Source organism: Suillus plorans, assembly GCF_016647745.1.
Source record: "Suillus plorans strain S12 chromosome Unknown HD556scaffold_79, whole genome shotgun sequence".
Taxonomy (NCBI): Eukaryota; Fungi; Basidiomycota; class Agaricomycetes; order Boletales; family Suillaceae; genus Suillus; species Suillus plorans.
The window spans coordinates 200,104-224,647 of record NW_024537463.1 but is presented as its reverse complement, the minus strand read 5'-3'; the positions used below and the strand labels follow the sequence as shown (position 1 = coordinate 224,647).

The 24,544-nt window shown below is 47.2% G+C and overlaps 6 protein-coding genes across 6 annotated transcripts; 5 read left to right on the top strand and 1 right to left on the bottom strand.

Moving 5' to 3' along the window:
• Nucleotides 1-1,008: 1,008 nt before the first annotated feature.
• HD556DRAFT_1448794 (uncharacterized protein) lies at nucleotides 1,009-1,919 on the top strand (the record flags this gene model as incomplete). The annotated part of the gene is made up of 3 exons (XM_041307491.1): nucleotides 1,009-1,177; nucleotides 1,237-1,469; nucleotides 1,524-1,919. 3 exons carry the CDS (start codon nucleotides 1,009-1,011, stop codon nucleotides 1,917-1,919), a joined length of 798 nt encoding a protein of 265 aa, XP_041154804.1.
• Nucleotides 1,920-8,757: 6,838 nt separating this feature from the next.
• HD556DRAFT_1530522 (uncharacterized protein) lies at nucleotides 8,758-10,036 on the top strand (the record flags this gene model as incomplete). Its single annotated transcript, XM_041309455.1, has 5 exons — nucleotides 8,758-8,944; nucleotides 9,409-9,489; nucleotides 9,544-9,620; nucleotides 9,691-9,846; nucleotides 9,899-10,036. 5 exons carry the CDS (start codon nucleotides 8,758-8,760, stop codon nucleotides 10,034-10,036), a joined length of 639 nt encoding a protein of 212 aa, XP_041154803.1.
• A 2,580-nt stretch (nucleotides 10,037-12,616) lies between these two features.
• Nucleotides 12,617-16,359, top strand: HD556DRAFT_1312770 (RNA processing-related protein, mitochondrial RNA degradation; the record flags this gene model as incomplete). The annotated part of the gene is made up of 12 exons (XM_041300709.1): nucleotides 12,617-13,145; nucleotides 13,209-13,424; nucleotides 13,484-13,553; nucleotides 13,607-13,739; nucleotides 13,796-13,942; nucleotides 14,205-14,333; nucleotides 14,456-14,578; nucleotides 14,685-14,807; nucleotides 14,949-15,046; nucleotides 15,109-15,352; nucleotides 15,410-15,701; nucleotides 15,764-16,359. The coding sequence occupies 12 exons, from the start codon at nucleotides 12,617-12,619 to the stop codon at nucleotides 16,357-16,359; spliced, it is 2,700 nt and encodes an 899-aa protein (XP_041154802.1).
• A 799-nt stretch (nucleotides 16,360-17,158) lies between these two features.
• HD556DRAFT_1312769 (cytochrome P450) lies at nucleotides 17,159-19,262 on the top strand (the record flags this gene model as incomplete). Its single annotated transcript, XM_041300708.1, has 12 exons — nucleotides 17,159-17,363; nucleotides 17,417-17,546; nucleotides 17,597-17,785; nucleotides 17,835-17,986; nucleotides 18,042-18,157; nucleotides 18,237-18,342; nucleotides 18,396-18,409; nucleotides 18,458-18,647; nucleotides 18,698-18,754; nucleotides 18,805-18,829; nucleotides 18,884-19,020; nucleotides 19,072-19,262. 12 exons carry the CDS (start codon nucleotides 17,159-17,161, stop codon nucleotides 19,260-19,262), a joined length of 1,512 nt encoding a protein of 503 aa, XP_041154801.1.
• A 642-nt stretch (nucleotides 19,263-19,904) lies between these two features.
• On the bottom strand, nucleotides 19,905-20,533 carry HD556DRAFT_1312768 (uncharacterized protein; the record flags this gene model as incomplete). The annotated part of the gene is made up of 2 exons (XM_041300707.1): nucleotides 19,905-20,072; nucleotides 20,126-20,533. The coding sequence occupies 2 exons, from the start codon at nucleotides 20,531-20,533 to the stop codon at nucleotides 19,905-19,907; spliced, it is 576 nt and encodes a 191-aa protein (XP_041154800.1).
• A 1,239-nt stretch (nucleotides 20,534-21,772) lies between these two features.
• On the top strand, nucleotides 21,773-23,872 carry HD556DRAFT_1448788 (cytochrome P450; the record flags this gene model as incomplete). The annotated part of the gene is made up of 12 exons (XM_041307490.1): nucleotides 21,773-21,986; nucleotides 22,037-22,166; nucleotides 22,215-22,403; nucleotides 22,452-22,603; nucleotides 22,666-22,781; nucleotides 22,838-22,967; nucleotides 23,025-23,038; nucleotides 23,087-23,276; nucleotides 23,323-23,379; nucleotides 23,439-23,463; nucleotides 23,510-23,646; nucleotides 23,700-23,872. 12 exons carry the CDS (start codon nucleotides 21,773-21,775, stop codon nucleotides 23,870-23,872), a joined length of 1,527 nt encoding a protein of 508 aa, XP_041154799.1.
• Nucleotides 23,873-24,544: the final 672 nt, after the last annotated feature.

Sequence of the window (24,544 nt, the reverse complement as noted above, 5' to 3'; positions counted from 1 at the left end):
GGCAGCTTCCCCGGGCCAGGCCTGACTTTCCGACGCAGACTCAGACATCTTCAAGAGGTTGTCCAAGCAAGTGCTGACTAGGATCTTCTGTTGAAGACACATTGAGCATGTTGCAACCAACACATTTGAATGAGTATTTCATACTTCTTCAAGTTGATACTTCAGAGGCAAGGCTAGCGCATGCTCTTCATTTCAGGTGCGAGCTTCAGTCTTCTCCTTGTTGACAGGAACACTGACAGCGGTTGATGATTCGGGTGACTCGGATTTACTCGGATATTCCGACCCCTTATCACTGGTCACAGGATCAAGTACCAGCATGGAGGGTTGATCCGAGTCACTGCCCCATGCATCAGCATGGGCATGATCAAACATCGTGTTAGAGGATCGGAGTTGATTTAGATGAGTCAGACCTCAAGGGGTGAGCTTTTATATTGGTTATGTGACTAGTGACGTACTGCTGTAGGGTAGAAGTTCTGACGCCATACGGACATGCTCCCTGAGGTATGCATAGCCTCCAGCAGCTCATTAATTATCTTATTTCCAGATTAGTAAAGTGAGTTTCAACGTGCTAAGTTATTCCCGGATTAGTAAAGTGAGGTTCCCAATTTAATATGTGCAGCTCGACTTCGCCCAGCAAGGTTTGCAACAATAAACAATTTCCGTTTCGGCAAAGCAGAGAGGTAGTACTATACTTGGTTCTCTCGTTGGCTGCTGAAGTAGATCTATACGTCAAGTGGCTGACAAAGCACAATGAATCATACAAAAAAGCTATCTCTGCTCTCAGTTTGAACTATATTCTAATTATAAAACCTAGGTCCTAGGAGGTCCTCTCAGCTCATTCCTGTTTAGGATATGTACTGGTGTGAGGCGATAAGAGGTATGTATTCACTTTGCACGAGTTCCAGGAGGTTCAAACTCCGAAGAGCCTATTTACCTCACGCACGGCAACCGTCGTAGCACTTCAACCTAGGATCTCCAGGATCCCCGTGACCTTACGAGTTGAAAATTATGAACTTCAACTTGGTTCCATCTTCCAGTAACGAGCTTGAAGCTGAAGCTTCATGCAAACTCCCCTCCACGCCTCCTCACTCTTGTTATCTTCCCACTGCTGGAACTCCCAGCCAATATTCGAGTTCTACTCCAAGCTCTCCCTCATTAGTTTCTGCAACAGGATCAGGTATGAAAGACTAACAATTATATGTCACTGGGAGAAATACTCAAATACGAAAACAACAGCAGCCAACGACACAGATGACGATATATTCCCTTTGACACCCAATTCGAAGAGTTCGCTCCGTGACCTCAACAGTCCGTTTAACGGAGTTGAGCTGCGGACTCCAAGTTCTCCTCAGAGCAAACACTGCGATCCTCCCCGTTGGACCACACGATTTGAAGACCAACATATTTTTAATCGATTGGTAGGCAGACCTTTCGAAGTCGATGATTCATCGGGCACCATCAACGAGAATGTAAGCGTTGTTTCAAGTATTCATATTAATTCTGATGAGTTGCATCATGTTTAGGCTAGGGATACATATTTGAAGATTCTGGGAGAACTTGGCACAAACTCCTTTCTTTGTGCTGTTCAATACCTGGAAGCAGTTCGTGAACGCTGTCGCATGAACTACCATGCCGCGTGCTGGGAAGTCTCGGAATTCGAGAGGGGGAAAGCTCTTGCTCGCTCCATGTGTGAAGATTCAAAACGCGACTTCTCGAAGGCCGAGCAAGAAGTGCAGTATTTAATGGAAATTTTTCATCAACGCCTGTCATTGTCCCGTCGTGGCGCCTTAGGTAGTTTTTGTCCCACTGAAGTCCGCGACAGTATCAGGACTTCTATTCGTCGAACGGATGCTGTACTCGGCATCCTAAATGATGCCAAAGAGATGCGCTCTGCGGATAGCTGGTATGTGCTACCTTAGGCATTATTTGCGATCATTTACATGCTTCTAGAGCTTGTCCAGAGCATAGACGATCGATTGAGATGGATATCTCAATTGCATCTTATATGATATTGCCATTTGTACCATTACAACTCCTTCGCAATACCAGTAGTACTAGTGAATCATGTCTGTTTATTGGTAGAAATCACAACGCTGGACGCTTGAAATATTAATTTGCTTCGTCTAGTAGACAAGTCACATTTTTTGTATAATTTTGAGTAGTGACTTTTGATACGTACCGATCATTGGCTTCTTCTCACCATAATCCTGGTGCCAACTTCTCAAAAATTTTACATCCGAGTCCAACTGTCCATGGTACTACTAGTTGCAACTTGAACTTGAAAGGCAGTCTTGGCAACACGGTACTAGCTAGCTCAAAACTGCCATGCGCTTTTCCAAAGCGCTTCAAGTTTGTATCGGTGTATTCTTCTTTGTTTTGATGGTGTCTTGCAATGCTCCGGGCTGCTCCTGGGAGAGGACCACAGACAATCGGGGACTGAGTAGGCATCGCGCATCCTGTTGTTTTTTCAAGAGAGCCAATAGTCTCGCGAGTCGGAAACGACAAGATCGCGCAAAGGAGGCGTTGATACGCTTTTCCAAAGCAAACGCCACTGGTGAACCAGTCGTGGCGAGTCACTCCTTCTTGAACCTCCTGTATTTAAAAATCATCAAATTTGGCAGGGGCGCAGAATCTCTTTCGTTGGACATGCAGCCGCACTGAGGGACCGTCCAAATCTTAAACCGATTACTCCTAGCAGACTCCTTGGACCAATTTCTGTAGCTCGCGATTTATGCAGTGCGTCCATTCCTGTGCTAGACTCACAGCACACCCTTGGCTCGGAGACAGCCCCAAATTGATCAAGTTGATGTTGAGATGACGGGGAGTGGTTCTTGCACTAACCATGATTTAGGTTCGTGCCCCCTCAGGCTTGGGCGCCACGATTCTCTGAGGTACCTACCAATTACTTACTCTTATTATCATTTCAGATGAACGAGCACTCCCAATGGGACGAATTCCGAGATATCTCGATAATATCAGGCCTTCGCCGGACGATCTTAATCATTCCGATAGAGCAGGCATTCCATCATCACAAACAGCTTCACTACCTGCCCTGATCCCGAATTCGACGTGTTCTTTTAACCTTAAGAGACACCCTCAAGTCCACCTTCAACTCGTTTGGCCTCTGTCGGCTCTATCCACGTCGTCCTTCCTTTGAACCAGATCAGTTGATTCAATCCTCACTACTTGCCAGAACATCTCCGAAGGCTAGTGCTCAAGAGGCTGATTCTCCAGCAAAAGTCTTCGCGCCGCCTTACCCTTTTCCCAACATGTCTGTCTATCGACTTATGTCCTGGATGCATTCTGGGGGCAACTTATTATCAGGAAAACAAAGTCTCGCACCTAGTCAAAGATGTCATTCTAGCGGATGATTTCGACCGCAAAGACTTTGAGAACTTCTCGGTAAGACAGAACTTGCGAGAACTGGATATGGATGAGAGTGGAAAAAGAGTTACTTTCCCAGACGACTGGGTTCAGACTGGCGTCACCATTAGTATCCCCACGAGGACAAGCGAGGATGACCCACTACCTTATACTATCCACGGATTCCATTATCGACCTCTCATTGAAGTCATACGCGCGGCGTTTGCAGACTGTGCAAGCTGGAGCATATCATCTTTTCCCTTTCAAACGGTTATGGAAGGACCCTCTAGACGGCCATGAAAGAGCGGATCTACGATGAGTTATATACCTCGGATACCTGGCTAGAAGCTCAAGACGAGATTCAGAGGCTTCCAAAGGAACCTGGATGTTCACTAGAACATGTCATCGCCGGTCTGATGTTCTTCTCCGATGCTACTCATCTAGCAAACTTTGGGACTGCCAAAGCCTGGCCTCTGTATATGTACTTCGGTAATTTGACAAAATACGCCCGATCATCACCCAAGTCAGGGGCGTGTCACCTGGTCGGGTTTCTACCTTCAGTACGTGCCTCTGAATGTGCATGCGTGTTTACACTTACTGTAAACGTTAGCTTCCTGACAGTGTCAAAGACGTTTTGAGTAGACTGTCCGGCATATCGAAAACGGGCATGGCGTCTCTGCATACCCACTGCCGCAGAGAGTTATTCCATTCCTGCTGGGACATTCTGTTAGATGAAGATTTTTTGTCTGCATACCAGCACGGCATTGTTTTGAGATGTGCTGACGGGGTTTTTCGGAGGGTCTTTCCCCGAATTTTCACGTATTCCGCGGATTATCCAGAAAAGTGCATTACCTCATGGACCTTATCAAAACATTGAATCACTCGTAAATTTACAGGGTTTTAATCGCGACTATCAAAGACATGGGCTTGTGTCCGTGCCCTCGTTGTCTGACACCCAAAAACCTGTTTAATTTTCTTGGGCTTTCGAGGGACATGAGAAGTCGTGTCGCCAATCTTCGTGAGTATGTGATGGCGAAGATACTCAAAGCTCGTGCTTTTATCTACACGAACGGAAATACAGTAGACGGTGTCAAGGTAGAGCACACCCTTGGAGAAGGCTCTTGGGTACCTACCCTGGTAGGTGAGATTACTTTCATCACATTTTCTTATCGGCTCACGTAGTCTACTCGCAGAATAAATTCGCCCAGAAACTCAGACCGCTCGGTCTCGACTCATTCCGCATGCTTGTAGTCGACTTCATGCACGAGTGCGAACTGGGCACCTGGAAGGCGTTGTTTATACACCTCCTCAGGCTCCTTCACGCCCTTCCTCGCGGTAGTGAGCTTGTCGTGGCTCTCGACAGCAGGTACGAGGACCTCATAAGCTATATTGTTGTTTGCTAATAGGCGTCCACTCCCTTGCAGGTTTCGACAGGTCCCGACCTTTGGCAACGGCGTAATTCGCAAGTTCTCAAACAACACATCTGAGATGAAACGATTAGCAGCGCGTGATTTTGAGGACATTTTACAGGTTTTTCTTTGTTACTAGTTGTTGACATTTGATCCGCTGACAGCTCTTTTTTTTTACCAGTGTGCGATCCCTGTCTTTGATGGGCTGTTCCCCGCTGAACATAATGCGCTCGTACAATCTCTGCTGTATCGATTCGCAGAATGGCATGCGCTGGCGAAGCTTAGGATGCACTCGGAGTCCTTGTTACATTTTCTCGAAGAAACTTTCAAGAAACTGTCTCGCATATTGCGGAAATTTCGAGACGGCACTTGTGCGGCCTTCAACACTTTAGAGTTACCCAAAGAAAGAACAGCTCGTCAACGAAGAGCTGCTCAACATTCTGAAGCGAGCGGCGTCATTCCGGAATCAAACGGGCCAAGGGCGAAGAAGTTCAGCATGGGCACTTATAGATTTCACGCCATGGGGGATTATGTTAAAACCATTACGCTCTTCGGGACCACGGATTCCTTCACCACTCAAATCGTACGTACGGTCTACACTACATTATGCACCGAAATTAAGTTGTATCAGGGGGAACTTGCTCACCGAGCACTGAAGGCCTTTTATCCGCTCACTAGCAAATTAGATACACCAGCGCAGCTGGCCAAACATGAACGCAGACGCCGCGTATTACGGCGAGTGGCAGAAGTTGGAGGAATCTCATCCTCTAGCAGCCAACCACCATCCAATGCCCCCCCATCGGCATCCTACGACAATCATCACTATATCGCGATCACTCGGAACAACCCAGTCGATATTTTTGCATTTCTCAGAGAGAATAACGGTGATCCTGCCCTTAAGGTAACAGTCATATCTTACTTTGGCGGCACTTGATCATTTATCGTAGTAACGGTCAGGATTTTGTTCCCAGACTGAGGGATCACATCATCTATAGGTTGCAGGAGCTAGACGTTAGCTATTGCGACCACACGTTCATGGATGAAGAACGAAATTCTGTCATTATTCCCAATAACACGATCTATTCCGTACAGACTATGCAGGTGCACTATACGACCTACGACTTGAGGCGCGAGTACGACATGATCAACCCAAGAACTCACGCGGATGTTATGGTTCTTTCAGGAGAGACAACTCCCAGCCATCCCTACTGGTATGCCCGAGTATTGGGTATCTACCATATGGAGGTATGGCTCACCAATGCGGGTCAACCAGTGAAGCGGCATCTCGAGGTACTCTGGGTAAGATGGCTGGCAGTCGTACAGAGTTATAGATCTGGCAGTAAATATGCTCGTCTTCCGAAGATTGGCTTTGTGGAGGAGTCCGACCGCGATGCCTTTGGTTTCCTGGATCCTGGGCAGGTAATTCGAGGGGCACATCTGATCCCTGCATTCGCCGCAGGACGTGGCATAAGCTCCCTGCGCCATGGAAAATCACTGGCGCGTCCTGGGGAACAGCTGGATGACTGGGAGGAATATTATGTTGGGATGTAAGCACAGATCTTCCAGTGGTATATTAACACTCACATTTTGAGCCAGATTCGCCGATCGTGATATGTTCATGCGGTATAATCACTTAGGTGTTGGACATTCTGCAACACTGCGGAAGATCATCAGAGGTTGCCTGGGCTCGGTATCGGTGGCGTTGACCGATTCTATAGACAATGTAATTGAAGGTAATGAGGGCGACGCGGGCTGTGAAGAGGCAGGTAATGGTGATGGCCACGAATACGACTATGACCTGGACTCGGAGGACGAAGAAGAATGTGATGAGGAGGAGCTTAGTAGTGATGAAGAACTGGATGAAGGAGCTATAGAGAATGGTGACGGTGACGGGTATGATGAGGATGGTGACGACGATTACGATTATGTCTCTTTCTAAAGCTCCTTCCAAATCTCGTACCTGTACTCCAATGCCTTAAGTCTTCACGAGATAGAAACTGTACTATAAGCTCAATTTTCTTTACTGTTGCCAGTGCATTATCGTGAGTACGGTATACCGTGCCCATCTGAGTCTAATAAAGTACCGTTAGTAGCGGCATGTCACACTTTCACCAGCGCTGTTGTACATGCGGCTGCAGTCGCTACTCCTACCTTTCTTCTCGATTGGCACGCACATCCAACCTCACTCAGGCTGATATTAGTTCCAACAGCCGATCAACATTATGTACTGACCCTTTCGAATTCATTCAATCAGGGAATATCATTTCCTTTATAACTTGTCAGGGGGGGTTCTTATTCGGTAGGTGGTGCAATTTTTTGTTTACCATTGTTTATCTTCCTGTGTGCAGGATGACTCCAGTCTGCTGGCCCCGTGTCCCATGATAGTGACGGCTACTCAGGCTTTCTACCCTTAGTAAGTGAAACCCATCCTTATTATTCATGGTTGTATTTGTAAATTCTTCGTTGTGCTATCATACTGATGGACTGTCATGGTGGTGACCGCTTTGTGAGATTTTATAGTTTATCTACCATCTCCGAGTCATGATTGACCAATTTTATTTTGCTTGCTAGATCAGTGGAGAAAGATTTGCACTTTCTTCAATTACCTCTTGACCACCCGGAACTGCCACTGTCAAAGTGGCAGGTCCAAAGGGGCACCACTTGATTGGGAGAACTGCCGCAACGCAGAGGTCCTTCAACTTGAGCTTTCACGGGCTCTTGATTGCAAAGAGCATGATCATACGACTACCCAGGCAATATCTTCAGTACATCCTTAAGTTTCAATGCACTCCTGATAGCTAATCATGGTCACTATTTGGCTCATATAGATGGTGACAAATGGATGACACTCTTATTCATGCAGCATCACCATAACCTGCACCCGATCTGAGGCTTCTGCATCGTTGGGAGCAGGATTGCAAGCAACTGCGGTAAGTTTCATCACTTTATGGTGCTGTCGTCTCGGCTGATGGGTCGTTATAGCACCTTGATACCTTCTCTGGGGGTCGGGGGCGACATTCAGTTTCATGCAGACTGATTGTATCGGGTAAACCGTGACTTTGTTCGCTATTATGATCATTCTCCAGGTATGCAATTCGTCTCGCGTGCAACACCCTATGTTTAACAGTTTCCCGCGATAGGTGTTGGCAAAGTCAATTAACTGTGGGTGTAAACGGTCTGGTTACCATGTCTCCTCACATCCCTCACGCGATCTGCATAGTTATATCGAAACAAAAGGCGAGGGTGTTGTGGTCCGTCCATGGATCTGGATATCTCATTGGAACCGATTACGGGTTACTTGGCATAGTATATTTACATTGGGGTGGGAGCGATATTCGGTAACTTACAATCTCGCTCACTTACGATCTCGCTCATCTACTTTCCAGACACTTTGACTCGGGCATGAGGAAGATATTGTCATACAACTGGTCTTCAAGCATGCTCTCCGAATTCAAATGAAAGCTGAGCTCCCTGATTACGATAAATCTGGGGAGTCTATGACGCCATCTACGCCAGATAATGCACATGTGGCTGGATCTACTAATTAGACATGCGCCTATGAAACTCTTGGCTGGAAGGGCGCCTGTCTATATTGAGTCTGGCCGTTTACTGAGCGCCTCTGTCGGCCTATTATACTTTTCTTGCATCTTCTCTCGGGGTACATCGGAGATTTGAAAGGTTTCAGAATAGAAAATGCACAAGGTTAGCTCTGTTTTCTCTCATCAGTCGATCCTTTATCTCAATTCAGGCTAAATCATTAGCATCGTACAACCCTGACTCCGAGTTATTGTCGATGGGCAGTTGTTGAACAGAGCCTGAACTAGATGGACGCTCCACGAGTAGGCGAGCCCGCGAGCCAACGACACGTTGAGCTAGGGCTTTGTAAGCGCACATCTCAAATACGTCTACCGTCTCTAAACCTTTTCTCGATATTTCCAAAAACAAACAAGTCTTCAAACGTGACGCAGAAAAGATCGCGGGGTCCATGTCATCACATTCCCTCGCGAATCGACTCTCCACCGGTTTCAAGTACCGAGGCAGCAACGGAGGGACCATGAAAATCGAGTTTATACGTATACAGGTTATAGGATGTGTAGTTGCTAACTCATATAACATGTTTAACATTCAGCAGAACGAAGATTGGGATATCTATGGCAAATCGATACGAATGCGTGAGTTTTGTAGTTCGACAATCGTCGCATGGAGTCTCACCGGATGCCCTGGCTCACATCTTGCACAACGCTCTGAACCTCTCCTTCAACGTCTCCCAACGTCCGAGTCCCAGCGGGACCTCCGCATCACCACCCGCGACCTCTACTTCCGGTTGACTCGGAGTCCTTCCCCTTCGCCCCCGCCCCAAATGTGCTTGTGGTCCATGTGGCGAGTCAGGATGCTGGATATATCGCGCATATCGCTAACATCTATTTAGCAATGATCAACGAGCAGATAGCAGTGGCACTCACCGCATACACTTGAGTTGTATTGCACCGTGTCAATCGGATCGACAAATTGATCTTGATCATTGTATTGTACTGGTAGGATGAGTGTTTCGCGAGTGAAGCTTTGAAGTTCGGTCTTTTTGGACAGTACTAAGTACCGTCACAGTTGTGACCATGTGACATTCTGTTACAATCAGTGCATCGTCTCGCGCTTACCATCGTCTCGCGTGCATTTCGTATCGATTACATTGATCACACAGAGAAAGTTCGAAGTTCCGGTAAGTACAGTTCAATCATATCTTGCTCAAAATTCTCATTCTGTTGTGATTTAGCGTGTTTCTTGAAAGTGTTTTTGTCGACGTGCACTGGCAGGGCATCGTTATACGTACGCACGAACTTCGACTACATTGTATGTGCTCCCGTTCTTATTGTTCATTAACAACTTATCCACTATCTATTAGTGTGCCCATGCCTGGTAGAGACCATACTTGCGTCTGCCAAACGATTACGACAAGGCTATTGACCTATACTCTACGGCGATTGACCTGAATTCTACATTCGATACCTTAGCAAATCGCAGTAAGGCAAAGTTGGGGGAAATGCTATGGGAGGATGCGCTCCTCGACATGCAAAAGGTGCGATGACATCTACGATTTCATACCCCATGTTGACTTCGGCGATGCATAGGTCACTGGACTCAATCCGTCGTCTCATATTGGATACCAGTTGACACACACAGTGCTGCATGGCGCGCAACGCTACGATGAAGCCATCGAAGCCTTCACAATCATGTTGTCGAAGTTGGACGATGCTCCTGAAGCTTAGATATGAGGTAAGCCATAGAACATTCCTGCATCGTCTCGAAACGCTTATCTCGTTCTGTAGATCTGCGTCAGCAGTACGTCTGTCCATCGGAAGCATTCGAAGAGCAGTTTGGATTGAACTCAACAATACTCCCTTCGTCTGCTCAACACCTCTACGGGCCTTTTGTGCGACTGAGCAGCATAGCTGAACCCCTTCAAAACAAATCCAGAGTACAAGGAGTTTTTGTCATTCACAACGAACCGCTCGGATCTCCAAATGGAACGCATCAAGGAAGTGGTGGCGACCAGGATCATACCTTATCGCCAAGAAGTGTAGCCAACTCGACAACTCGCGTTTCTGGGATGGTTCATTCCCGGGCGTCAACACAAACGCTGCTACGCTGGGCGGGTTGGATGGTTCGAAGGGCCCAAAGTTCAAGGGTACAGGACGGCGAAAAGATGCATTTTGAACCCGGTGATTGGGGCGATGGAAGTTTCGACGGGAGTGAGAGTGCACTTCTGAAGACCCTCTTAGGGGATGCTCGGGCTGCCTACTAAGTTGCATTAGTTGCGCGATGAATTGGCACCTGCCGAGTATATCCGACTGGTTTGTTTGTGATACTGATTGTGAATAATTCTTATGTTTTAACCTTCAATTGCTTACTATATATTGTATCCTCGCTTTTGTTCTGGGTCTCTTGCCTTTATTTCAGTCCGATATTTCGAGTGTTTCAACTAGTGTTTTTTGACCATGCGTACGGTATACTGTGATGCCCCTTGTACGAATCTCCTCGTGGAGATGACATCATAAGCTTTGATTACTTCAATTCGTGTTATGAATGGGATACGCGTAGCTTTGGCATCGGCGAACTGTGAAAAATAGCCTTGTAATTTACAACTTGAATTGGGAAGTGTGAGAACGTTCAACCAGGTTTACTGAGGTACCCTGCCATCTCTTCCCGGCTGTAATGGCCCAACAACAATACATTATTGCAAACTCTCCTGCGAGTACATATTTGATGAACATTGCCAAACCCACTTTCCGTGATATAGTCTTAAATACCCTTCTAACTGAAAGCTCGAATGAGGGAAATGACAATGCTCGACAAGGCGAATACACCTACACTATCATCCCTTACCGGCCATGGTGTTACAAAGTCGTGACCTTGTCTCGGAATACTAAAAGTCGTCTAGGTTCGCAGACTTACATAGCTATATAGCAATGTTACAAAATTTTTATACTATAGATGCCCATACCTAGCAGGAGCAAAATTATATCGTTCTATAAGTCCCACGGGTACAATATCGAGGACTCCTCAATTCACTGATGCATACCCATTCATACCTCCGCTTGCTCATTTTCGTACTCTTTCGCGCTACATCTACTCTACCTTCTCGGACGCGACGATTCTACCTTCGGACTCCGTTTTTCGCATTTAATTTCGGCCTAGCCATCAATAAGGACCCTTACTATTCTAAAGTATAAGTAGCCCATGTACAGTCCATACTGACAGGCAATTATACCCAGTCTCGAAGTCTCACTCTCGCATTCATTGATATAACTATAACTATCGTCTAAAAACGTCTCAAAATCATCACATTCCTTATTGTCTAACGTTCGCTGATAGCTATCTACTCTTTAGCGCTCGTATATCCTCCAGCGGTCTCCACACCCCTTCGCACTCGCGAGTCGTACGCCGACTTACAGTGCTGTGATGTCCTAAATACACGGGAGAAAGCCAATAAGCATGCATTCCGTCGTTAACCTGGCACATTTGTAGGACGCAATCTTACTGTTACTTTTAGCGAGTTACAACCTGTCGGTGCGACCTAGAGGTCGCACCATAGACAGGGCTTCGTAGAGGCATGAAGGAGCCTTGTTTCACCTTTGACAAGGGCTTCCAGTCTTGGATTCTGAATTGTTTTATCCTGGGACTCCAATGACTTCTTAAAAAGATTTGTACCTCCAATATATTCTTCCCACATCCTTCATGGACAAGTTCATTTACCAGGCGCAACCAATCTGCCAAGCCAATATTTAAACTTCCAAGGTTCTTCTGACATACCACATGCACTAGGCGCATCCAAACTGTCAAACCGATAGAACTATTTTCACGCAAGCTGTGTTTAGCGTACCCTTTACCTCAGTGATATTAGTTAAATTTCCACAGTGCAAAGCTCGTATCACCTCGCACAGATTATGCGTTTCCTCTCGAGTCGTCGTCGTCCTTACTGCTTTGGCATACAGCTCATTGCAACAGCGTTGCCACAAGAACATCGATAGGCTAGTCAAGGAGTGGCATAACTGGATGGCGAGTCGTGTTTCTGCCACTTTCACATTAGCATTAAGTTGTCGATGCAGAATATGAGTATGATACGCTGTTCGTTGCTGACTTGATCGATGTAGTTACTTCTGGCGTTTGGATAAATTTCACTGGTGCATGCGCAATGGCGCCAGCACCAGTTAGACTATTCCTAAACGATTTGGACTATTTGAAGATGCGGCATAACGTATGAACAATTTGATTTTATGTAAATAAACGCCCATCAAAAAGCTTTTCTTTCAACTCGAAAAGCTGAAGTTTTGAACTACGACTTCCGGATGCACCGTCTCCAAAATGCACGCTCCATTGCTATCAGTGCACTCACTTGCAGAAGACGAGCATTTGGCGTTTCTGCGGGTGTTTTAAATGCCAACTCGGACGCGGACTCAAACCAAAGCCAGGGCCAGAGTCAAATCGTGGACTTGGGAAAGGATAAAAGCCGAAGTGGAGAGATGGTGAATGAGCAGGGAAAACAGAGTGGGCATGGACAAGGACAAGAATACACTTTTGGGAAACTCTCGCGCTCTTTGCGTAGCCAGCGTGACTCCTCGCGCAGCAATTCGTCCGTTCAGAACCCTCATCATGACATTCCAGCGGCAGGTGTTTCAAAGAGAAGAAAAAAGGAAAAGCATTCAAAGAAAAAGAAGGTTGGAAGTGCTGGTGCACGACCTGCTGTAGAATCAGCGCGTGCTTCTCTTGCAGGGTCCGACGCGAAGCGTGCGGGGTTACTGAAGCTACTGTTTGAAGGTTCTGGGGAAACTAATCATGCGGCGAAGGATGGTTGGACGACGGGGTGGGGCGAGGACGGTGCGTTTTCCATGAACTCACTGTAGTTCTGCTTTTCATTTAGCTTTGGTCTATCATGTGAAGCGCTTCGACCGGGGGAGAATAAGAATCCTGGATTACAGGGGTCTTTCAGTGGCGATGGACGACCAAGTAAGATCAAGTCCACGGGACGTGGGCAACCGCCGCATGTACGCCATCCCCTACCTTATACCCGTCGCGTAGAGGGTCTTTTCGACGACGCGCGAGATCTGAATGCTCCTTCATCAAGTGGACCGAGCTCTATCAATAACGTACTGGAAGGTTCTTGTTATTTAACATTCGCAAGGTTTTGAATGTGGTTCTGACACATGGATCGGCAGATATCGACCCACCCTCAGAACACAAGCCTATTGCGCGGCTTGCGCATGGACTTGATAGGGTGTTATTCAAGTGTGTCTTTCTGCCTTGTGGATTGTGAATGCCAATTTAACTCTATTTCGTAGCCCCGGCGTCCATTGGCTCCAAGATCCACGCTCACGTGTATATAATTTCACGCCTTGGCTTGAGAGCATACCCAAAGTCACAGATTTTGCGTTCGAGCGCGTTACTGGGTTCATACGGAGTTCTCAGGATGATGTACGTTTGATCCTTGCTTTTTCTGTCTACAAAATCTTAGGACACTCACTCCATAGGACCTTCATACCCTCGCCAAAATACACTCCCGACCATACGTTGGCTCCACATCCTCACTCACCGGTCTGCTCAGCCACATTTACTTCCTCATCTCTGGTGGAAAGGAAGTAGATACGAGTGTTTTGAGCGGTGCTTTTGCGCATGAGGTGGGTTATTATCTATAGTTCCTGAGGCCAATTTTTGGGGCATGAATTTCATCATTCTCTTCTAAATCCGTGCGTTGCGCAGTGCGGTTCAACGTGCTAAATATCGAGCTCTTGTCATGTGGCGTATGCTCTTATGCCTTCACGTGCGGTATACACTCGCTTCTTGATCATTACATCTGACTGCACGTTCCTGGATGCGTCTATATACCTCCCGTTCTGCTTATACAGATTTTGCAATACTTGCTGACATATCTATCCACAGCCAACGAACTTTACTCCAGGCCAGCGCATGCCCTCATCAATCGTGTTACGATACAAAGATGGTGTATGGGCGATCGATTCCAACAAAGATGGTGAGGATGACAGCCAGAAGAATGTATTGACCTGGATGGTGCGTCGCGCAAGTGCATTTGATTTTATCTTCGTTTGTTCTTTCTCACTTTTCATTTTGAAATGCGCGTTATGAATTTTGATTCGTGCATCACGTAACTAATGCATGCGTTCGCGTTACAGGGCACTCTTCTCGAAAAATTCGTGACAGTTCCGGAACCTGAGTTCAAGACTTTCCTGCGCTCCTCGCCCGCCCTAGCGGAAGGTGAGGAGGATAAAAGGAGGGAGGCATATCGGTATGCGAAGGTGCGTTTTTTTCTTACGCTTTTTCGCGCGTGGGTTTCTGACAATGTCCGTGTTGTATGGGTGTGGTTGGCGATGGGCAACTTGCTGACTGATATGATGGGATCAGAGTGACCGCTTTTTAATGCGCTCCCAACTAGATTGTGTGGACCCGCGCTTACCAGGAACTGGTGTTTTTGATGTCAAGACCCGTGCGGCGGTCCCGATCCGACTGGATTTGCTGAATTTCGAGGTGCGCATTTTTTTGTTTGGGTCGGATTGCCATCCATTATCGTAATTCTATCGAAGCACATCATTTATATATCAATGGCTCAGTGTTTTTGCATCCATACTCTGAACTGGGACTGTGGCTAACGGATTTCGTTGAATGTAGGAGAACTCTGGTTACCTCATTCGTACGCTTCACGGACCACTGGAGAGCTTCGAGAAAGAATATTACGATTTAATTCGAAGTGCATTTCTGAAGTACAGGTGTGTTGGCGCTCCACCCCTTTTGCTTTCTCTCGTCTTGGCCTAACACCATCCCATACCAGCTTCCAAGCTCGTATCGGCAATATGGATGGCGTATTTGTTGCTTACCATAACACGGCCCGCGTTTTCGGTTTCCAGTACATCTCGCTCGAGGAGATGGATGCACGCTTGTTCGGACAAGATGTGAAACCTGCGGGTGTTGTCAACAGCGATAGTGCACCTACCAGAGGCACGCGCGTATTTGAGAAGTGTGTGAAGCTGCTGGAAGTAGTGATGGATGAGATTGTTGGAGTATTTGGGGAGAGGGTGAGTCCACTTCTTTGTCTTCTCCAACTTTTTATTGACTCGTGTGATCCTGGTTAGAGCGTGAAATGCACTTTCGAGACACGGGAGCGCTCGTCGAAGATGAATATATGGGTGGAACCTGTCGAGTGGGACGCTGAGAAAGAAGGGAAGGGAAACAACGTAGCAGAGTTGAAGGAGGTAGAGGATGAAACGAAGGTTGCGGAGCAAGGGAAAGATGGCGAGAAGGATGGGGACCGAGTGAAGACAGAGGAGCCCCCAATCGTTCAGATCGACGTAGAGGTGCAGAACTTTGTCACTGGCCAGCCTGTATGGGGCTCAAAAGCGATTGGTGTCACGCCTAACGATAACTGTGCGTCGTCACATTTTTCTTCCAGTTTCGTTATCATGCGTGTTAATGTTTCGGTGTTACAGGGATTCTCCATTGGACCGTCTCGCATAGCTCGCTAGAAACCTCCAGAATTCGGGCCAACCTCGCATCTGCGAAAGATAGGCAGTTCCGTGCGTGGAATTTCCCAGCAAATATCAGCGGACCGGAGGAGATGGAGACATGGTGGAATGCGCTGGATTTTGGAAGACGGAAGACTGCTGTCTCTTCTTCAGGCGAGGGTGAGGAAATAACACTAAGCAGGCTACAGGACTTGGTGGCAGGTGTCGAGAGCCCTGTCGTAACGGTCGAGGAGAACGGTTTGGTAGAGGAGGAAGGACCTAAAGCCAATGAGAATGGCGTGCCGTCGTTCAATCGCAAGCTCTTCCGACCGGCGTCGACAAGTATTGAGATATTGCGCCAGCTATCGAGAGACGGGAGGGAAGAGACGTTGAGGGCGGAGGCCGAGGAGGAGGCAATGGGAAGGGAGAAAATTGTCTGGGGTCTTGTGGGGAATGGAGGTATTGTGAACAGTGAAACCAAGGAAGTGCCTGAGGATGGCAGCTCAGTATCGACCATTACTCAGTCTTCAGAGATGGGGACGGTCGACGCGGTGGAACAAACCAGCCAGGAGAAAGAGTAAAATAACGAATCTTCATATCACAGCGATGCCGCCGAGTGGTTAGCGACCTTACTTTCTTTTTAAAAGTCCATGACACGGTGTCCAGCACACTGTGAGTGTATGAACCCGTACCTCCAACTAATCATTGCATTGTTATTTAGCGCTCAGTACTCAGGACATGCACGCTATATTTTTGTGCGATTTACATTTAGGTCGATATCGTACGTAGCATATACGTACCACACTTAGTAGGACTAATCCTTAGGTTGTCAGGCGTTCCAGAGTGCGACATCATCTTGGTTAGGTTTTTTCTTGAATACAAGTGAAGATAAATTGCATCAGCAAGGTTCAGATAAAACAACGCGAAGGGCCGCTCGCGGCAGAGCCCGCTATGATAGGTCGGATTGAGCGCAAGTGAATGTACTAAAATTGAAAGATGCATCGATGAGGTCCAAACGGCCATGGTACCACAAAAGCCACTGCTGCCGTAGCAGGAATTAACCCTTACGACACATAGTAACGCGTTGCACGGTCCGACCAGAGAACCGGTAAGAAGATATTGACATGCAGTACGTATCATGATGCTTGCGTATGAAACCGCTGCGAGTACGATTCCCGAGTCCGAAGCAATCTCGGCAATATGGCTCACTGCATCATACCGTCACGTATAGGAAGGAGCATTAATCCCCGCACACATTATGGGAATATCGGTAGCTCACCGGTTGACTGATACGCGGCCCGTCCTTGTGGTAAGTGGCTCTTCATGCAGTTATAAGGTCCCCTCTGTGCGTTGGGTGTCTGCCCACACACCACTCTAACCATGTTTCCTTCAGTTGACGGTCGCCTTGCTATCCTCGCCGTCTTACCTGCTTCCTTTGTTGTCATCACAGCCCTCAAGAGGTTCATTAGGAACAGACAGAACAAACTTCCCCCCGGCCCGGTGCCGCTCCCACTGTTGGGAAACGTCTTTTCTGTCGATACCAAGGCGCCATGGTTAACTTATACAGAATGGGCTGCTGCTTATGGTACGTGGTCAGATAGTACCACGGTGCATATGTGGTGCAAATCATTACATCAGGAGACTTGTTTTTCGTGCGACTTCTGGGCCAGGAAGTCGTGGTGATCAATTCTCAGCACGTTGCAGAAGCCTTGTTGGACAAGCGCTCTCGCATTTACTCCGATCGACCATACTTAGCCACAGTCGATCCGTGCGTTTCTTCTAACATTCTTCTATTTAATGATTATAAAATCCAGGCAGATTTGGTTGGTCGGTCGTCTTTGCATTCACAGGCTATGGTGACGAATGGCGTCTTTGCCGACGACTTTTCCATCAAACTTTCCGTCCCGACTCTTCGCTCAAGTTTCGTCCAATGCAGATCAATCAGGCCCGTAGGATGATTGCCAATCTAATTGATGACCCTCAGCATTATCATTCCCACTTCGCAACGTCAGTCGATGTGTTTGTAAGCACCGAAAGATTATCAACCTGTTTATAGGTTCTCGTCATCAGTTGCGATGTCAGTGACATACGGCTACCAAACTAATCATCGTGATGATCCCCTGGTTCGAATCGCAGAAAATGCACTGGCTATTGGCCTTGCAGCGCTGACCCCGGAGAGAGCAGCCCTTCTGAAGGCCTTCCCCTTTTGTACGCTCAACATTCATTCTCATGGAAAGAGTTGACATTCTGTACCGTCATGTAGTGCTGAGGTTACCTGACTGGTGTTGGGGATCCTCAATCAAACGCGATGCTCGAACTTCGACCAATCACATGAGAGAAATGACTGACGTACCGTTTCGACATGCGCAGGACCATATGGTAGGCATCTTTTCTAATCCAGTTCGGTCCTAGATGTTGACCATGTCTCGCTAAGGCCGAAAATTTGTCCCTCGGCCAGGTTTCAATGGTATCAGACAATTTGCATCGAATGGAGAAGATAAATCAGGCGTCAAGACTCATCTTCGAGACTGCCTTAAAAAAAGCAGCTGTTAGTGCTATTGTAGGTTGGTCACCTTTTTACAAGGGATGTGGTGCTCTTTAATATATGTCTATGCAGGTTCATATGAGACGGTCAGCAGATGTCCGAATCATATTGTCTGCTGCTCAACCTCTTGTCAGACCACGTCGACCTTGATGACTTTTGCTCTCGCCATGGTATTGTATCCAGATGTTCAGAGACACGCACAAGCGGAGATCGACTCCGTGGTTGGGCGGGATCGCTTACCTACCTTTGAAGACAGAACGTCACTGCCATATATTGAATCAGTTCTACGTGAGACTTTGCGATGGCAGCCTGTCGCACCCCTTGGTAATCTTTCTTGCTGTGTTATTTCGCCTTTGCTGAAGGTGTTTTTGTAGGCGTCCCACATGTCACTACAAGTGATGATACGTATGATGGTTATTTTATACCGAAAGGTCTGTTATTCTTATTCATCGAGTACATCATTTGTAATATCGTACATCAGGAACAATTGTCATGTGCAACGTATGGTCAGGCAGATCCTCTCTAGTTTTCCAAATACTGATGTTATATTGATATTGCAGGGGCATTTCACGGGATGAAAAGCGGTACCCCGAAGCATCTCGTTTTATGCCGGAGAGATTCCTAGATGTCAATGGCGGGTTAACGGATGATAACCCTGCTGGATATGTTTTTGGCTTTGGCCGGCGTGCATGCCCAGGTGGGCTGAGATATTTCATCACCGTATAGAGCTGATTCATTCTTTGATCAGGCCGATATGCTGCTGATGCCTCTTTATGGTCCGCTGTCGTTACTATGTTGGCCACGGTGGAGTTTTCTTCTGCCAAAGATGACCAGGGTAAAGTGATCGAATTCACCCCCCAATTCACGACAGGAATCACTTGGTACTTGGTTTTTCTGTATCATTCCATCTTCCCGTCACTAATAGTTTCATCGCTTTAGTGCCCCTATGGTCTTCCCTTGCAATATCTCATCACGCTCTCGTACCCATTCGGAACTTGTGAATGTTTTCTGAACAGAAGTATGAAGTGTTATCAGGTGAATGGGTTGTATATGTATATCTTCCTTTCTTGGGCCCACGCCGCCAATCTGTCCAACATTTGACAATCCCTTGTTTGACCCTTTTCGTTAGCTGCACGTGGTATGTACGATTTGAAATATGTGGAATGTAGCATGAACTTCAACCACCCGCTTGCGCGCGCACGAGTCGCAACTGAGATTTATCAGGTATAATCTCGTAGGGCAGACTCAATAAAAGGAAGACATCAATGTTTCACTCATTAGTGGACGTCATGGTACAGTGCAATCGGGGATTGATCAGACTTATTCCAATCCGACTACGTCGCCTGCAAGGAAACCGTATCATCATTACTATCAATATCAACATATAGTAAGTAACACACAGAACAGCAAAAAAAAGATAATGACAGTATGCAGATCAAAAGTATATCCTAGCCAAAGCAACACGAGAAGTGCAGCACAACAAGGTAGATACAACACAACAGCCTCGGAAGAAATAACAAGAATAGAGTAAAAAAAAGACATAAATGAAACAAAGGAGATAAACACGCCTCCTGGATGCATCTAAAACCCTGTAAACGATCGTAACGCGCCAAACACCCTCCCCGCTAACCCCACCCCCTGAGGTCCAGCACTAGGATCAGCAGGTGGAGGATCAATCTCGTACCCACCTTCTAATACTTCCATCGTCCTATCCAAACCCATCTCGTTCGCCTTCTTATCCCCAAAAAACTGCACGAGAAATCGATGTCCAGCAGAAGACACCCGGTACTTAATGACTTTACTTTACATAACACGAGTTTTCCTAGGGTGCTGCCTAGATCAGGGACGATGAGGAGGAAGGCTTTGTCGATGAGCTGTAGTGGGTTCGTGGCGAAATCGTGGAGACGGTCGGGGGTGAGTTGTCTGTGGGGACGACGGACGAGGGCGGGGGCGATGGGTTCTAGAGACGAAGGGATGTCGCTTTCTTTTGAGAAATCTGGGGCGAGGTCCGTCATCGTACAGGCTTCGCGGAAATCTCGGGTTTTGGCCAGTGGGAAGAGAGTAGGGGGCATGGTGGCATCAAAGTCGAAGTTGCGGTGGCTATTAGGCTCGAAGTGCGGGTGGGTGCTACTGGCGCCGTCGCTGCTCCCGCTGTTGGGGTCAGCTTTGGTAAGAATTTCGTGAAAGGTCGTGGAGTAGTAAGATCCCATTGGTGGATTCGTATCGGGGAGGCATAGTAAGAAATCGACCGTTGGCAATGGGCATGCCTCATGGGAAATAGTAAGAGTGTGTAGTGTAGCGTCTCTCTGACAATCTTTTGTCCTTTACCATATGATGGAATTTTAAATATGTGAACATTGAGGTATTTAGTAAGGTAGTGTATACGATGTGAAGCTGTAAGCTAGGGAAATAAGAAAAACTTCAAGATGCAGTGGAATCAAGAAAGAGTGTGAAGCCCACACCAATACTAGTCACTAGTAGCGGTAACTGACAAGGAGGATTGATCAGAGGTAACAGAGGGAGGGGATGTCGACCGCAAGCACGATGGGGATCTGGCACTGGATCTTAGTGTGGACGTGCTGCCCGGTCTTGATGCGTTGTTCTGAAAAAAAAATCAACCGGCGATGATAGCCTGCAGGTCCCAAGGAATGGGAGTGGGATTGGTGTGAAGGGGTTATGGACCCTCCGTGTTTTGAATAGGTGCTCGCCATCGTGGTCCAAGGCGGAAAGAGATCATCCACGTTCAATCGCATTCACTGGTGAAAACTGTCAGAGTACCGTCACGGTAAAACACGAAGTTATAGCTAACTTTGTTCGTGCGAAAAATTGACGCTGTGGTACCATTACAGCCGCTTCCAATACTCCAACACCCGAAATCTTTGATCGATATCCTGAAGTTATGGTAAGTACTGTTTAGCAAGCAGCCCGTGCATGCTCATTAACGTTTCAACTTTCCCAGCGATTTGAGATGCTAATTGACATTTATCTCCAAGTCTTTCGTTGGTAGAGAGATGTGTTCATATCCGGGAATGTTCAACGTTCAACGTTGCAACCCTTATCGAATGATTCTCAGGCTGTAGAGATATTGATCGCCAAACAGACGGAAGATGGCTTGTGTAGGAAACAATCGACCGTCCGAACTCTGTCGATCAGTAGTACAGCTGAGTTCTTTCATTCAATCTGTCTGGTACGCCGGTGGTGATTTCGGGATGTCGGTGCTTCTAAGGAGTTATGTACCTTCATGGCAGGCAGTGCATAATACGACTCCCTCCGGAATGCTGAGTGTAAAGAGTGGAGACACCGTGACGACCTTGAAGTTTGACGAGAAGCAATGTCTATATGGCGATTGGAGATATCACCGACTTGCATAATCAACGGCCATTTTTTACTTCCCCGTGGTTATAAGGACAATTGGATCATATGCGGTCTATTAACTCACTGCTCCAATCATGGCCCCTGCAGTTGATGGTCGCCTTGCTGTCCTTGCTAGCATTCCTCTTTCTTTTTTTGCCGTCATGGCACTTGGGCGACTTATCAAGAAGAAGCGACAGAATAATCTTCCTCTTCCTCCTGGCCCAGTGCCGCTCCCACTGTTAGGGAACGTCTTATCTGTTGACGCTCAGGAACCTTGGCTGACTTACACCAAATGGGGTGCTGCGTATGGTACGTGAACAGATTGTATATGGCATATGTGTGATCAACCATTATATCAGGGGACTTGGTCTTCGTGCGAAGCCTAGACGAGAGAATGGTCGTGGTCAATTCTCAGCACATTGCAGAAGCCTTATTGGACAAGCGTTCCCGGATCTACTCCGATCGACCATACCTAGCCACACTCGAGCCGTGCGTTCTTTACTATCCTTCTATCCACTCAGACTGAGGTTCTTGCAGATATGGCCTGTCGATCAACTTTGCATTCTTAGGCTATCGCGATGAATGGCGCCTCTGCCGGCGACTCTTCCACCAAACTTTCCGTCCCGAGTCTGCTGTCAAATTTCGGCCAATGCAGATCAGGCGGGCTCGTGAGATGGTCGTCAACCTAGTCGATGACCCTCAACATTATTATGACCACTTCGCAACGTCAGCAAATGATTTCTAAAAATTGAACGATTATTTACATGTTCACAGATTCTCGTTATCTGTTGTGATGTCAGCTGTATACGACTATGACATCGGCGCTCGTGATGATCCTGTGGTGCAGATTGTCGTAAGGGCACTGATTCCGGGCTCGGCCGTGTTGACCCCAGAGAGAGCATTGATGCTCAAGACGTTTCCCTTCTGTGAGCTTGACTCACCTGAAATGAGAAAGCGCTAACATGGCATGCACTTTTGTGGGATGTAGTACTCAAGTTACCTGACTGGTGCTGGGGATCCTCGATCAAACGTAGTGCTCGAGTTTCGACCAAGAACGTGAATGAAATGGCCGACGTGCCATTTCGATATGTGCAACAGCACATGGTGAGTATTTGTTTTGTTTATCTTAGTTCCAGAAATCGATTTGACATTTCGCAAAGGCTGACAGCTCGTTCCTTGCTCGATCTTCGATGGTCGCAGAGAATTTGCGACGGATGGAGACGCAAGAGGGGGCGCCCAAACCTGAATTCGAGGATGCTTTGAAGAAAGCCGCTACAACTGCTATTATGGGTACGTAAGCTTTTCACAAGCAATGTTGTACTCTCGACATAAACTGATATCACACAGCTTCATATGAGACGGTAAGTGAGTAAGTCCATCACGTCGTCCGCTCCTTATCCTCGTTGCAGACTTCAGCATTTTTGATGATTTTTATTTTGGCCATGGTATTATATCCGGACATTCAGAAACGTGCACAAGCGGAAATCGACTCAGTGGTTGGAAGAGGTCGACTGCCAACATTCGAGGACAGAGCATCGCTACCCTACATTGAGGCAGTTGTACGGGAGACTTTCCGATGGCAGCCCGTTGCACCCCTTGGTATTCTTCTTGCCAAATGGTTTGGCCTGCACTGAAGATATCATAGGCGTACCACATGCTACCTCAAGTGATGACGTATACAATGGTTATTTCATTCCGAAAGGTCCGCAGTACTGTTTTTGTCTGATCCATACAATGATCATTCGTAATACTGTACATCAGGCACAATCGTCACGTACAACATATGGTATGATATGATGCTCCCAGCTTTCGTGACACTGACTTGATTGTAGGGGCATTACGCGGGATGAAAAGCGTTATCCTAACGCATCTCGTTTTATACCAGAGAGGTTCATCGACAGCGATGGCGTGTTGATAGCTGATGACCCTACACAATACGTTTTTGGCTTTGGCCGGCGTATATGTCCAGGTCAAATCACTTTAATCGTATAAAAGATTCGCTGACAGACAGACTTTAATCAGGGCGGTATACTGCTGATGCCTCTGCGTGGTCTGCCGTTGTGACTATGTTGGCCACGTTGGATATATCTTCTGCCAAAGATGACCAGGGCAAAGTGGTCAGCTTTACTCCCACGTTTATCACGGGAGTGGCTCGGTACTTGACTTCTTCGTATCATTCTTTCTCTCGTCACTAACAGTTTCATTGCTTCAGCCATCCTGCGGTCTTCCCTTGCAGTATTTTGGCACGATCTCACATTCATTCAGGCCTTGTGAACAGTTGGCGAACCGAGTTTTGAAATATGGGATGACGACAGTTTCCGCCATCCATAGTCTGATTAGTGGGGTACTAGAAGAGTGGTCAATCAAATATGTGTTATCGACACCGCCGCCGTTTAGATCCTCACGCAAAGTCACAATCACCATCAGTGCATCAACAATACGCTTCATTGTATCATACTGAAGTCCTGAGATTACTGTTTTTTCTCGGTTAATCGGTATCATGTGTGTGGTGTACAAATAAAATTTTCTTTTGTGACCATGAGTGTCGCCGCCGCCGTGTCGGGCATACGATCGACAAACCTGGGAACACGTGTGAATGTCAGAGATCTGGCCAGTCTGGGGCCAAAGTCTGGGGCGGAGTCTGGGGCCAGAGTCTGGGGCGTTCGGCAAACACGGCTGACCCGGGCTGAGTTTGAATTGTTTTTGTCACGTGTTTGCTTTGTGACAATTCCAAAGCCGCCCGCCATCATCGTGCCTCCTGCCAGTACTAGTGTGCCCGTCGTAGATGGCTAGCGGCTGCCGACACACCCGCCAATCTACTCACCACATGCAGTTAGCATGCTATGTTCGTGCTTCTCCGCACCAAA